Genomic DNA, 13,476 nt, shown 5'->3' with positions numbered 1-13,476 from the left:
GGCCCTTCGCCGTTCCCAGAAGTTACTTACTTCCGGGTTTGCCGACCAACCGGTTCTCGGGGACTGCCGCGAACCGGTTGAAACCCACCCCTGGTCTGATTACATTAGACTTGAATAATATGTAGCTCAAGGTTGAGCTACATATTTACTATGTTAGACTTTAAACATATATAGCTCAAGTTTTAACTGTTGGGTTTTAGATGTTCTCTGAGTGTGATTGCTTTTCTTTAGACATTTCATCCCAGGGAGAATGGAATGTGTTGGTTATTCCTGTACAGTAGCTTGCTTTTACAGTCTTGTGTGTGTGTGTGTGTGTGTGTGTGTGTATCCTCCTTCTTAATTGTTTCTTGATCAAGGTAGAGTTTCTTCCCTGAATGTTTATCTGGTGTTGTTTACTCTTTGTTAGGTTTTTTTTTATTAAAAGTTTTAAGTACAGTAGTAAAAGATAATGCAAGTGAAAAAGAAAAGATGAAAAAAAAACAAGGAAAAGTAAGTTTAGAAAGAGAAAAGAAAATCTAAGCAATTCCCGCTTCTATCACAACAACTATAAACAATCTCACAATCTCTTTACCTCCTCTTAATTTATTGGTATAAAGCTCTTTGTCCCATAACTTAATTCTCAACTATAGGTGAGTCCAATAAGCAACATCTTTTCCAATGCAAGTGTCAGCAGAAAGTCCAAGCAAGGCCCTAAAATAATGACATTATTTAACAAATATAAAACTCTTCATTCTGAACTGTAAGCAAATCCAATTCACAACATATGCCAAAAGTTGCCTCAAAAGGCAACTTTTTTAAAGTTTTTTTTTTCATGGAAAATGTTTTGCTTCTCATCAAAGAAACTTCTTCAATTCTGAAGAAATGTTTTCAAGAAAAAAACTAAGAAATCCCAATTGTCCAATTTTGAGAAGTATCTTTGGGACAACCATGACCTGGAGATTGAGAATCTCCATTAGACTATATGCAACATCTTTTGCAATCCAGAGATCAGCAAGTCCAAAAAGAACCGCTCAACATAACAGAAGCCAGTTTGGTCTGGTGATTAAGGCACCAGTTTAGAAAACAGGGTACTGTGAGTTCTAGATCTTGGAGGTTTTCTAGTGCAACCTCCTGCTCAAGCAAGAGACCCTGACCATGTCGGACAAATGGCAATAGTAATAGTAATAGCAGTAGACTTATATACCGCTTCATAGGGCTTTCAGCCCTCTCTAAGCAGTTTACAGAGAGTCAGCATATTGCCCCCAACAATCTGGGTCCTCATTTTACCCACCTCGGAAGGATGGAAGGCTGAGTCAACCCTGAGCCGGTGAGATTTGAACCGCTGACCTGCTGATCTAGCAGTAGCCTGCAGTGCTGCATTTAACCACTGCGCCACCTTGGCTCTTTTCTCAAAACCCTCTGTGATGGAGCAGGAAGGCAAACCTTCAGAAAACCTTATAAATATACAGCTTAATTTTCTTATATCAAGGATTGCATGAGTTTCCAGCCTTGTCATTTTGAAGGTGTCAAACTTCTTTAAAGTAATTAACAGGAAATATGCAACAATGGTTAGCAAAGGAAATGCAAACTTAATGTCCTTTGAAGATTTGACTGCAGCTAGATCAGAATGGCAAATTCTCTCATCTCCAGTGACGTGCGGTGAGGTTTATGGCTGGTGAGGCACTGACACAGGGGTGGGTTTCAAATTCTTTTAGACTTGTGGACTTCAACTCCCAGAATATTGCATATCGCCCCCACAGTCCGGGTCCTCATTTCACCCACCTCGGAAGGATGGAAGGCTGAGTCAACCTTGAGCCGGTGAGATTAGAACCGCTGAACTGCAGATAACAGTCAGCTGAAGTGGCCTGCACCCTAACCACTGCACCACCTCGGCTCCTTTTCATAATGAGAGCCTCTGCCTCTCTTGCCTCCCCTGACTGCACGTCACTGCTCATCTCCCCATTCCCCCATCCTCTGGTGAACACAGCCTTGGAGCAGCTGTATGCAACACAATGTGGGCAATCTTACTTATTCATCTACTTATCAGCTCCTTCTTCTTAGCCACAATCACCAGTTCCACTCTTCCGTCTTCAGTCTGCCATCTTCCTGAGAAAGCCTGCTTGATAAAATTCTGACAGTGACCATTTTCCCTGCAGAAGTTTCCAGTTTGCAGTTTCCTTGCAGGACACAACTTTCAAAACTTGCCCTCTGGAACGATCTCCCCGTGGAGATCCAGACCCTCGCTACCCTCCCGGCCTTCCGCAAAGCCGTTAAGTCCTGGCTGCTCCAGCAGGCCGGGGGGCTTTCGACATATCCAGCCCAGAGGTGGGTTCCTACCAGTTCGCACCTATTCGGTAGAACCGGTTCGTCAAATCTACCGAACCGGTTAGAAGAGGTTCCACCAGTGGACCCGGAAAGCAGGCCACACCTACAGAAGAGGTTCCAAAATTTTTTGAGACCCACCACTGGTCCTTGGATATGATTATTCTACACTATCATGCTCATGTTTATAAAACTCAGGGCCTCTGTGGAAGGTAAGGATGACGACTGCGTTTGTGGTGTAATCAGAACATTGCGTGTGTTGAAGTTGTTTTAACGCAAACCAAAGATGCCTTTTCAAAAACAAGTTGACATCATATTCTTATGCAGGCCAGTGCTGTGTGGGAGGTAATTTAAGGTGGTTCTGACAAGTGTTGTCGGCATCTTCATATCCGGTCACATGGGCGGCAAGCCACTCCCATCCGGTCACATGGGTGGCAAGCCACTCCCACAAAGGAGGCCACACCCACAGAGTAGGTTCAAACAATTTTTGACCACTGATCCAGCCCCTCAGAAATTGTGACTGTTGTATATTTTAATATGTTGTCTTGTGTATTATCCCCTTCCCTTGTTTTATTGTAAGCCGCCCGGAGTCCTTCGGGAGTGGGTGGCATACATGCTCAATAAAACAAAATGAAACGAAACGAAAACAAATCCTTTTAAAAAAAAAAAAAAAAAAGCAAAGGCTTTTTAAAGCATGGTTACACTAAGCCCTTGGTTATAGACCTGGGTCATATGTTCCGAGTTTACCATTGGTCTGTTTTCCTCGGGGGCCTCGTCCTCCTCCCTTATTAATAATAACTTTGTGAAGCCCTTCAGCGTGGGGTGCTCGGTTGCATATTGCAGCACGGTTTGGTATTACGCAGGCACCAGTGGATCAGATGAAAACCAGCCAAGCGGAGGAGAAGAGCGGAGTTCTGGCTCCCTTCAGTAATTGCAATGCAGCAAGCGTTCCTTGAGTTCAGTTAATAGATTTCCTCAGTTCCTCTGTGCTAGGTGAAAATTTCCTCATTAAGGGGAATTTATTCCATTTCCTTTTATCATTTATTATTGAAGAGGAAATGTGAGTGGATGGAGTTTCAGAGATGATAGGGTAGAATTTTAAACAAAAGCAAAACAATGCCTTGCAGCAGTAAAGATCTCTCCTCCAAGATGAGAAGAGGAGGGGGCTGCGAGTGTAAAGGGAATAGACGGCATTGTTTATAAAGAGGGAAAGCACAGGGGCCTTCTTTTTGTTAGAGACTAACAAAGCACCCCCACCTAACCACTAAACCACCAAACTTGGCCACTTTAAGACTTGTGGACTTCAACTCCCAGAATTCTCCAGCCAGCAGAGCTGGCTGGAGAATTCTGGGAGTTAAAGTCCACAAGTCTTAAAGTGGCCAAGTTTGGGAACCACTGATCTAGTCTAACAAAGAGAAGGACTAGGAGTAACATGATAGCAGTTTCCCGCTATTTGAGGGCCTGTCACAGAGACAAGGGGGTCAACCTATTCTCCAAATCGTCTGAGAACAAGACAGGAAGGAATGGTATATTGATAGACAGTAGAAATACACCGAAGGGAGGAGTAGAGGGAAAGAAGAAAGAGGGGTAGAGAGGGTGGGAGAGAGGATTGGAGGGAGGAGGAGAACGAAGGGAGGGAATGTATTGGGAGAGAGGAGTGATAGAGGGGGAGGGGAAGTAGGGAAGTAGAGGGGAATGTTGGAAGGAAGAACGAAAGTTGGAGGGGGGGGGCGAAAGAGGGTGTATGGTGGGTCAAGGTGGTATATTGGGTTTGTATTTTGGGGGGTATTGTCGACAAGAGGGAGGGCTGTGTTTATTGTTCAATGTTATATGCCCCGGTTATGCACAGTATACATGTGATTGTACGAAATGAAATGGAAATAAAACATACTTACACAATATATATATATATATATATATATATATTTTATTGTTTTATATATATATATATATATATATATATATATATATATATATATATATATATATATATATATATATATATATATATATATATATATCAATAAAAAAAAGACAGGAAGGAATGGGTGGAAGCTTAACGAAGAGTTAAACAAATACTTCTCTATACTAATTGCATCTGCAGACAATTGACCAGTGGCCCCTCTTTAAGGTGAGCCATCTCTTCCTGGGGAAGGAGAAGATTGAGGTCCATCTGAAGGGGAGCACTGAGGAATTATCCGGATTTTCTGGAAAACAAAATCACTCCACTTCATTCCCAGTTAGATGCTGGCATGATTACTGGTCCAGTGAAGGCCCCCGGAGGCAGGTTCTTGCCCTGTTGTCTGGGAACAGCAGCTCCAGCTGGCTGGAGAATTCTGGGAGTTGAAGTCCATAAAGTCTTAAAGTTGCCAAGTTTGGGAACCACTGCACTAAACGATTATTACAGTGGGTAAAATGCTTGATTGTCTCACTTAAGGACACTTTTAGCCCTAAACTTCATATTCACCCTGTTGGGTAAGCAAGTATAGAAAACAAAATGGTGCCGAACATATTGATCACTGCCTCTTAGCATTACAAAGGTTTGGTTTGGTTTATTGGATTTATATGCCGTCCTTCTCCCAAGGACTCAGGGCGGCGTACAACATTAAAAGAAACACATAATGCAAAAGTTAAAAAAAAAATAAATAGAATATCCAAAACAAACCCAATTAAGATTAACAATAACATTTTTTTAAAAAAAATCGAATTAAAATTAACAATGGTCAATCATTCATTTTGTTTTGTTCAGGCCAGGCTGGCTTGCTGGAAAAGCCAACTTTTTAGGGCGCGTCGGAAGGACCGGAGGTCGGGGATTATACGAAGCTCCAGGGGCAGCTCATTCCAGAGGGAAGGGGCTCCCACAGAGAAGGCTGTCCCCCTGGGGGTCTCTAGCCGACACTGTCTGGCCGACGGCACCCTAAGGAGGCCGACTCTGTGGGATCACACTGGGCGGTGGGAGGCTACCGGTGGCAGTAAGTGGTCTCGCAGGTACCCTGGGTTTAAATATTTAAATCATAGAGCATATTTAGGAAAAGCTTACCTTTCCCAAGCAATTAGTTTCTAGTTAAGTCTGTGGTGTCTTCCCCAATGAAAAAGGTCATGTGGTCAGAGAAAACCCTTGCCCGAGACTTTGGAGAGTGTTTTGACTGCTTCTCAAATGTCTGTTTCACTCTAATTTGGGCTCTGGCATTGCAATGAAACAAAAGAAATACATTTAAAAGGTATCAACTGCAGCAATGAACTTTTCACACACTTTGTTCCATTCTTTGGCACTTCTCAGGATAATCAGGGGTCACACAGTATCAGACCTGGTGGTACATAACGTAAATTAAGGCTCGTGAGATCTACTTTTTAATTAAAATTAAGGGATTCACCAACTGAAATCTGGTCCAAAAGGGATATATTTAAAATTATAGTTAGACTTTTGAGCCAGGGATTTGCTTTGTGTATCAGATCTAAGTAGACGTTATAATCCTCAGTAAGCAGACTTTCAAAATAATTGGGAGCAGTGGGCTTGTAATTTTGTTGCTTCTGCTATTAAACAATGAAGCACCAAAATTATGTGTGTTTAAAATGTTAATTTCTGATCTTTGTGTGATTGTATCACACCATAGTTCATTGTTCTAATTTAATATTTTTTTAGTTTTAGTTGTGAATATTTATCCATCTATTTAACCAAAGCAGGGATTGGAAGGGGGAGGTGTAGCCTTTTGGTCATAAGTTGCTTATGGAGCAGCCTAGACATCCTGTGAGTAAGTAAGTACATAGATGCATTAACATTTATTCAATGTTGACCTCTTTCAAATCAAACTTTCCAGTGTATCTAGCTCTATCCTTTCCCATCCTCAACAGAGGGTATTCTGAGGTACATGGATCTGTGGATATGACTGTGCAAGAGAGTTGCTTCTATCCCAGGTGTAGTAATTCTGATCTTTGTTAACAGTGATGTCAAATTACCGTCTCCTGCTACATACCTCCCAACGTCCGATAAGAACCCACAGGCTAGGCCTCCTCCGGGTGCCGTCGACCGGACAATGCCGACTGGCGACCACTTAGGGGAGAGCCTTTTCTGTAGCTGCTCCGGCTCTGTGGAACGAGCTACCAGCAGAGATCCAGACCCTTCCCACCCTCGTGGCCTTCCAAAAAGCCACCAAAACCTGGCTGTTCCGACAGGCCTGGGGTTGCTGATTTTCAAATCAGGTTCAACCCCCAGTTAAACCGAATGTATGTTGTGTTTTTTAAATTGTTTGTATTGTTTGTATTCTCCCCCTGTGTGTTATTTTATTTCATTTCGTATTTGTAATCCGCCCGGAGTCCCCCGGGATTGGGCGGCATATAAACCCATTAAATTGCAAAATTGCGAATTTGCGAAATTAGAAACTAAGGTCACAACTGAGCCCAGAATTTCTGTGGCTAAGTGAGACAGTTGGTAAGTGATTTTTTTTGGCCCCATTCTACAATATTTCTTGTCACAGTTGCTAAGTGAATCTAGCTTCCCCATTGACTTTACTTGTCAGATGGTTGCAAAAGATAATCGCATGTCCCTGAGACACTACAACCCATCATAAATATGAACCAGTTGCCAAGCAATTGAATTTTAATCGCATGACCATGTGGAGGCTGTCACAGTTGTAAATGTGAAAAATGGTCATAAATCACTTTTTTTTCAGTGCCATTGTAACTTCATAGAGTCATGAATGGTTGTAAGTCGAGGATTTACCTATACTTGGGTTGTAATATTGGGCACAAGTATGGAAGACATGTGATTAGTGTTGGGATATCACAATATGCATTTCATGGTTCACCGACAAATGCGCGATAGACATATGCGCGCCAACAAAACCGCGACGGACAAATGAGCACCGTCAAAATCGCTAATTGATTTTTGACAATAGCGCACTGACAAAATCGTGTCATCAACAAACTATAGACAGCCCAGTGAGTGTGCTGGGTCGTGAACAAGACGTAACAGAACAAACCATCAGTCGTATACAGATATATAAATATATTATTTAACCCTAACCCTAACCCTAACCGTAATTTTTTTATTTTATTGTGCTTGTCATTGCGCTTTTGTCATCGCGATTTTATCGCCGTGAATTTGTTGGAGTGATTTTGACGTCGCATTTTAATCAGCGCTATTTTGTCGGCGCGCATATGTCTATCGCGCAATTGTCGGGTCACGCATTTCATTACAGGTATATGTCTAGAGCAGTGGTAGTCAGCCTGGTCCCTACCGCCCACTAGTGGGCGTTCCAGCTTTCATGGTGGGCGGGCGGTAGGGGTTTTGTCCAATACTGAAGCACTTTCCTTTTTAAAAAAAATTAATTGACTTTTTAAAAAAATGTCATAGCATTATTTAAAAATTTTCATTAGGTTTTTAGAAAATAACCATTACTGTGGAACCGGTGGGCGGTCAGAAAATTTTACTACTAACAGAGATACAAAAGTGGGCGGTAGGTATAAAATGGTTGGCTACCCCTGGTCTAGGAAGATTCTCAGTCATCCAGGTCATGATTGTTCCCCTCCCCCTCCAAAAAAGGCATCTGGACTTTGTTTTTCCTTGAAGATGTTTCGCTTCTCATCTAAGTCAGAACTGAAAGAAGCTTCTTGGTTGAGAAGCAAAACATCTTCAAGGAAAACCAAGTCCAGTTGCCTTTTGAAAACACAAGGACTTTGGGGATATTCATTACAGGCAGCGTATACAGCTAGTGTATAGCGAATGAAAATTCTCTTGCGTTGAGAGTGCTTTATTCTTGAGAATCTATTTGAGGCAGCAAAAAGACAGGAGCAGAAGCCCAAGTATCCTGAGACCATTCTTATACCAAAGTGAAGCAATATATCATAATGAACTTTGAACTTCGAGGTTCGAGGTTCATTTTATTTATATGCCGCCCTATTCCCAGCGGGACTCAGGGCGGTGCACAAACCCAAGGAGGGAAACACAAAAACTACAACGAAAAATACAGGGCATTGCCTATACTTAAGATCAGAAATGATTTAAATTGTTTAAAGTTAGTTCAGCAAGAAGAAGCTAAGACCAATGTAGAGGTGTCATTAATTTCTTTATTTCTTTTTTCTCAATAGATTTTAGGCTGTGTTTGTTAAAAATCCATACCGTGTACGGGTTCTGGGAAGTCGGGGGGGGGAAGGAGGAGGGGGGTTGGGGGAGGGTCGAGGGAGGGAGGGGTATACATTAGGCTAGACAAGAATTTGGTGGTAAACTAGAACTATTTTGACACACAAAAAATTGTACTCCGATGTCTTACTGATTGAGGAATGATGAAATGTTTGTTTTAAAAGAAATAAAATTTTTGAACTATGAAAAATACAGGGCATTTAAAACAACCAACAGCCGCACGGTTCGAGAGGGGAAGGGAACTCATCGACCCCAGGCCTGCCGACATAGCCAGGTTTTAACGGCTTTTCGGAAGGCCTGGAGAGAGGTGAGGGTCCGAATCTCCGCGGGGAGTTCGTTCCAAAGGGCCGGAGCTGCCACAGAGAAGGCCCTCCCCCGGGTAGTAGCCAGATGACATTGGCTGGTAGATGGAATCCAGAGGAGACCAACCCTGTGTGATCTAATGGGTCTTTGGGAGGTAATTGGCAGCAGACGGTCTCTCAAGTACCCAGGTCCAATACCATGAAGGGCTTTATAAGTAACTTACCTTAACAACTAGTGGTGACCAATTGATATATTACGTTGGTTTTTTATTTTATTTTGTTCATTTGCAAATTGTCATTCTATCTTACTTATAACATAAAGCCACCCAAGAGTCATTTTCTAACAGAGATGAGCGGCATAAAAATATAATAAACACTACAACTGCTAATGATGATGATGATGTACCATAAGTTTCTAAATTATACTTTAATGATCAATACTTGGGGAATTGAACTTCAAACAGATTTGGAACTAAGTTCCAATCAGTACATATATCAATTGTTTCCATGGCGGCAGATTCTTATTAAAATACAAAAAGTAACAGGGAAGGGAGATAATTCTAAGCATGTTACTCTGCATTTTCTTTGTCTGAATTAAGTGATACTTTCTAAGAAGTAAGGGGTGAGATTGCACATCTTCCAACTTTATCTAGTTTACTACTGCTACTTTTACTAGTGCAGAAGTTGATTTCTCCTATACCCCTTCCTTCACACCAAAAAAAAAAAAAAGGCAATAGGCTGGTTTCTGTTATCTCTTTCCTTTTCCTCCAGTGTCATCTTACAATGCCTGCATGGTTTTATTGTCATGCTTCTACTCCTGCTTATGCCACTTACAAATCATTTTACTAAACAACTGCTACTTTATAAGGGAAGTCATTTTTCTGTATTGCATTTGTAGGAATATCTTACCAAAGGCTTTCACAAGCTTTTCAAGCTCCTTGCCATAAGATCTAAAGGAGAAAGAAACTGTAAGTGGTGAAGCCTATTTATTTGCAAGTTAAATTTCTAAGCAAAGACCTTCTTAACAAGAAGTACAAGTAGCAAAAGAGCTCAAAATCTATGCGAGCTTTTCTTTCTTTTCGTTAAAATACAGCTCCAAACCAAACCAAAGCAGAACAGGGGATAAACAGAAAACAATTCTCAGTTTCTGATATTTGAAGACTCTTGTCCAGTTTTTCTTTGATATCTTTCAGGCCAAACAAATCCAGTTTTAATATTTCACGTAAAGATTGTTTGCAACCTGTCTCAACTCCCTCCCCAACCTGATTGTTTTTTCCCTGGATGTGCTTCTGTGGTTAATATTTCTCTTAAGATGTGGAACTTAATTTAGGGTGACCAGACATCCCGCATCTGGCGGGACAGCCACGCCTTTTCATAATTTTTCCCGCGTCCCGGGGCGTTCTCAAAAGATCCTGCTTTAATTTTGGCGCCTTCTCGCTCGCTCCCCTGCCCATCCGCTGCCGCTCTCATGGGCGGGGTAGTGTAGCAAGTGAGTGAGTGGATGGGCGGGGAGCGAGTGAGCCGCTCATTCGTTCCCCCGCCCATCCGCTGCCGCTCGCATGGGCTGGGTACTGTACTGAGTGAGCGAGCGGATGGGTGGGGAGCGAGTGAGCCGCGTATTCGTTCCCCTGCCCATCCGCTGCCGCTTGCATGGGCTGGGTACTGTAGCGAGTGAGCGAGCGGATGGGCGGGGAGCGAGTGAGCTGCTCATTCGTTCCCCCGCCCATCTGCTGCTGCTCGCATGGGCGGGGTGTAGCGAGTGAGTGGGTGGATGGGCGGGGGAGCGGCTCGCCTTTCCAGCCCCACTTCCACCCGGACAAGCCATGGGAAAGCCTCCGCCTCTCCAAAAAGAGCCACCTGTGTGTGTGGCCCTCAGCGGGGTCTGGAAGTGGAGCATCCCTCGCGCACTTTGGGGGCCAGTGGGCGAGGCGAGCGCAGTGGCCGGAGACTCCCCCACGGGACCACTGTTCCCAAGGCAAGAAAACACCGTGCAGCACTTTTCAACTCCTGCGCAGCCGCAGTGATTTGTTGTGATGAGCACAGGGCGACTGGACTGACGGTAAGCCCCTGCCACCACCGGACTAACTGCTGCTGCCTCCTCCTCCTCTAACAGCACCGCCGGATTTGCTGCCCGGCGCTGCGGCTGAGGTGAAGCCGCCAAAGCTCCCGCCGTGCTTTTGAGGAGCCTTGAGTCCATGGGAGCCAGTAGGAAGGCGGCGGAGGGGCGGGAGCAGGATAAAAGGCCTGATGGCTCCTCAAAAGCACGGCGGCGGAGGAGGGGGCAGGGCAGGGGTAACGCGGTGCCCAGCTCAGGTGCTCCGAGCAGAGGGGGAGGAAGCAGCGCTGCTGCCATGGGCGGGAGCTTTGGCGGCTTCACCTCAGCGCCAGGCGGCAAAAATTTTAATCAAGAACACCCCCGCCCCGCCCCGCCCGCCAATGGTGTTCCACTTTACCAATTTTAAAATCTGGTCACTTTAACTTAATTTCAGTGTAGATTGTCTAATAGAAAAGAGCAGGATAATTATTTCCTCTGGTCTGGGAAATGATGCTATTGAGAATGAAACCAGGACTCCATGATCTTTTTTAGCAGCCTTGTATCTCTATTTGCTCAACTTCAGATTATCTTCCCATTACTTGGATCAGATCACAGGTAGTGTTGCCAAGGGAATTCTCTCTCATGGTTATTATTACTTGTGGCCCTATGACTCCCCCACTAAACTTTCCTCTCTAGCCTGAGCTCTGGCCTTTCTTGTCTGAAGTCCTAAACTCGGCTGACTCTGCTTAGCTTCTGATCCCAGATAAGAAGAGGCTGGAGCTATGTTATCTGCTATACCTGCTAAGAACATTTATAAAATACTGAATAGCAGAGGCTTCAGAACACAAGGCTATCATATTCTACTGAAGATTTTATTTCATCTTAACATAGAGCCAATAATGAGAACACTTATTTAACCAGCTCTTGACCCAGGATTTATTTTTTAAATGTGTACTTTACAGTCTTGTCTATAAGGATATCATGAAAAACTTTATAGTAAACCACGAACTCATGCCCATGATTTACTATATTGATTTATATACACAAGTCATTTGGCATGATATATTTCTAATACATTTATCTCCCTTCCAGTAATCAATGAATTGTTTCCTAGACAATTGCAGATATATTGCTTAATAATTAGTTCTAAAATAATGCCTTGTTTATAATTTATCTCTTTTTTTTTTGAGGATAAAAACAGAAAGTATCTGTCTCCGCCATTATTCTTACACCTTACCTGTTCTACGAGATTTCTTTAAAAATTATAGACAGTGTCTTTAAAAACACACCTGCAAGCTCTTTCATCACGCTGAAACCGCTATTTTACTTTTACAATTGTTTCACAATGGAACAGCTGTGCATACTTGAAGTTTGTAACTTAAAATGACAATTTAAATCTAGCAATTATTTCAGGCAGAAAGTATGAGAAGGTGGAAACCTTGATTGGTGCAATATTATTAAAGAAACTGAGTACCATTTCAGAAGTTTTCATAGGCATTCATAATAAACTGATTAAAGTATGCAATATTAATATGTTGGTGAATGCACAAATTGTTCTTATATTGCAGGTAAAAGTTGCTGGTGGAAAGAACAGGATTTTAGCAACCAGGACATGGGAGTGAGGGTTGGTTATATAAAACTGGACACAGATAATGATATTTTAAGGGAAAACTTTTACGTATTGTTTAGGATCAGGTAAAAAAAAAAGTAAATACAAATATAAAGTATTTTAATACTGAACAGATTTAATCAACTCATATGGAATAAATGAATCAGGACTATTTTAAATATTTTATGTATGAGATAACTATTGGGCATAACTACCATTTCTGCTTTTATTTTAAGAATACAAATTGAATTTTGTAGTGTATAATGTTTTTATGAGCTTTTTAAAGCTTTCTCTTGATTAATACATAATTAAAATGGATAGCAAACATAATCTCTACATTTTTTGAATTAAAGAGTATAATATTACAGTGGAATAATTCCTTCCAGAATTGCTTACTTGTGAGAGATACCCAAGGAAATAGTTTTGAATCTCTTGATAAGCTACGGGTCGGACGTGACCTCAGAGAAAAATCTTTCTATCCCAGATAATTGGGTTAGGAGCCAATTATTGTTCTGGATCACATATTTTCTCCAAGGAAACAGCAATATTTTAAGCACTCGGAAGTTAAGAGAACGGGTGGGATTTATTGATAGGAAAAGATTTGAGTTTGGCTCCTGCTTTTTCTCTGCTTTTCACTTTATTCCATGTACATTTCATCCTCCCCTGAGGCTGAAAAATATAGGAGCAGAACATGAAACCTATATCCATTATGCATTCTTTTTTGTATGCTTTATGTTGATTGCAGTGACTCTGTTCCAGAAGAGAGCCTGAGGAGAGCCAAGCAGATCGGTTTCTCAGATAAGCAGATTGGGAAATGCCTGGGACTGAGTGAAGCTCAGAGCAGGGAACTGAGAATCAAGAAGAACGTAATACCTTGGGTGAAACAGGTATAAATGCATACTCATTAGCTGCTTCTGCTATCGCTATTTTTCTGTAAACACTGAAGATATAACGCAAACTAGAAGCGTGTACAGTTGATAATCATTGACATTGTTAACTTTTCATCTCTCAAGAACAGTGTTGCTATTTCCAAGAACCTGGTTGCACAGGGTATACCCAGACTGCCAAATTGCCCTGTTATGAGAAGAGG

At 42.3% G+C, this 13,476-nt stretch overlaps 1 protein-coding gene across 1 annotated transcript in view; it reads left to right on the top strand.

Annotated features, from left to right (window-relative positions):
- CPS1 (carbamoyl-phosphate synthase 1) overlaps positions 1 to 13,476 on the top strand; it is a 168,560-nt gene that overhangs the window by 92,114 nt on the left and 62,970 nt on the right. The window contains exon 22 of the mRNA XM_032233904.1: positions 13,132 to 13,273. Within this exon, the coding sequence (XP_032089795.1) occupies positions 13,132 to 13,273 (142 nt within the window). The remainder of the gene's footprint in view (positions 1 to 13,131; positions 13,274 to 13,476) is intronic.

Source organism: Thamnophis elegans, chromosome 1 (assembly GCF_009769535.1).
Source record: "Thamnophis elegans isolate rThaEle1 chromosome 1, rThaEle1.pri, whole genome shotgun sequence".
Classification (NCBI taxonomy): domain Eukaryota; kingdom Metazoa; phylum Chordata; class Lepidosauria; order Squamata; family Colubridae; genus Thamnophis; species Thamnophis elegans.
The sequence above is the reverse complement of the archived record's forward strand: the minus strand, read 5'-3'. Positions and strand labels throughout refer to the sequence as shown.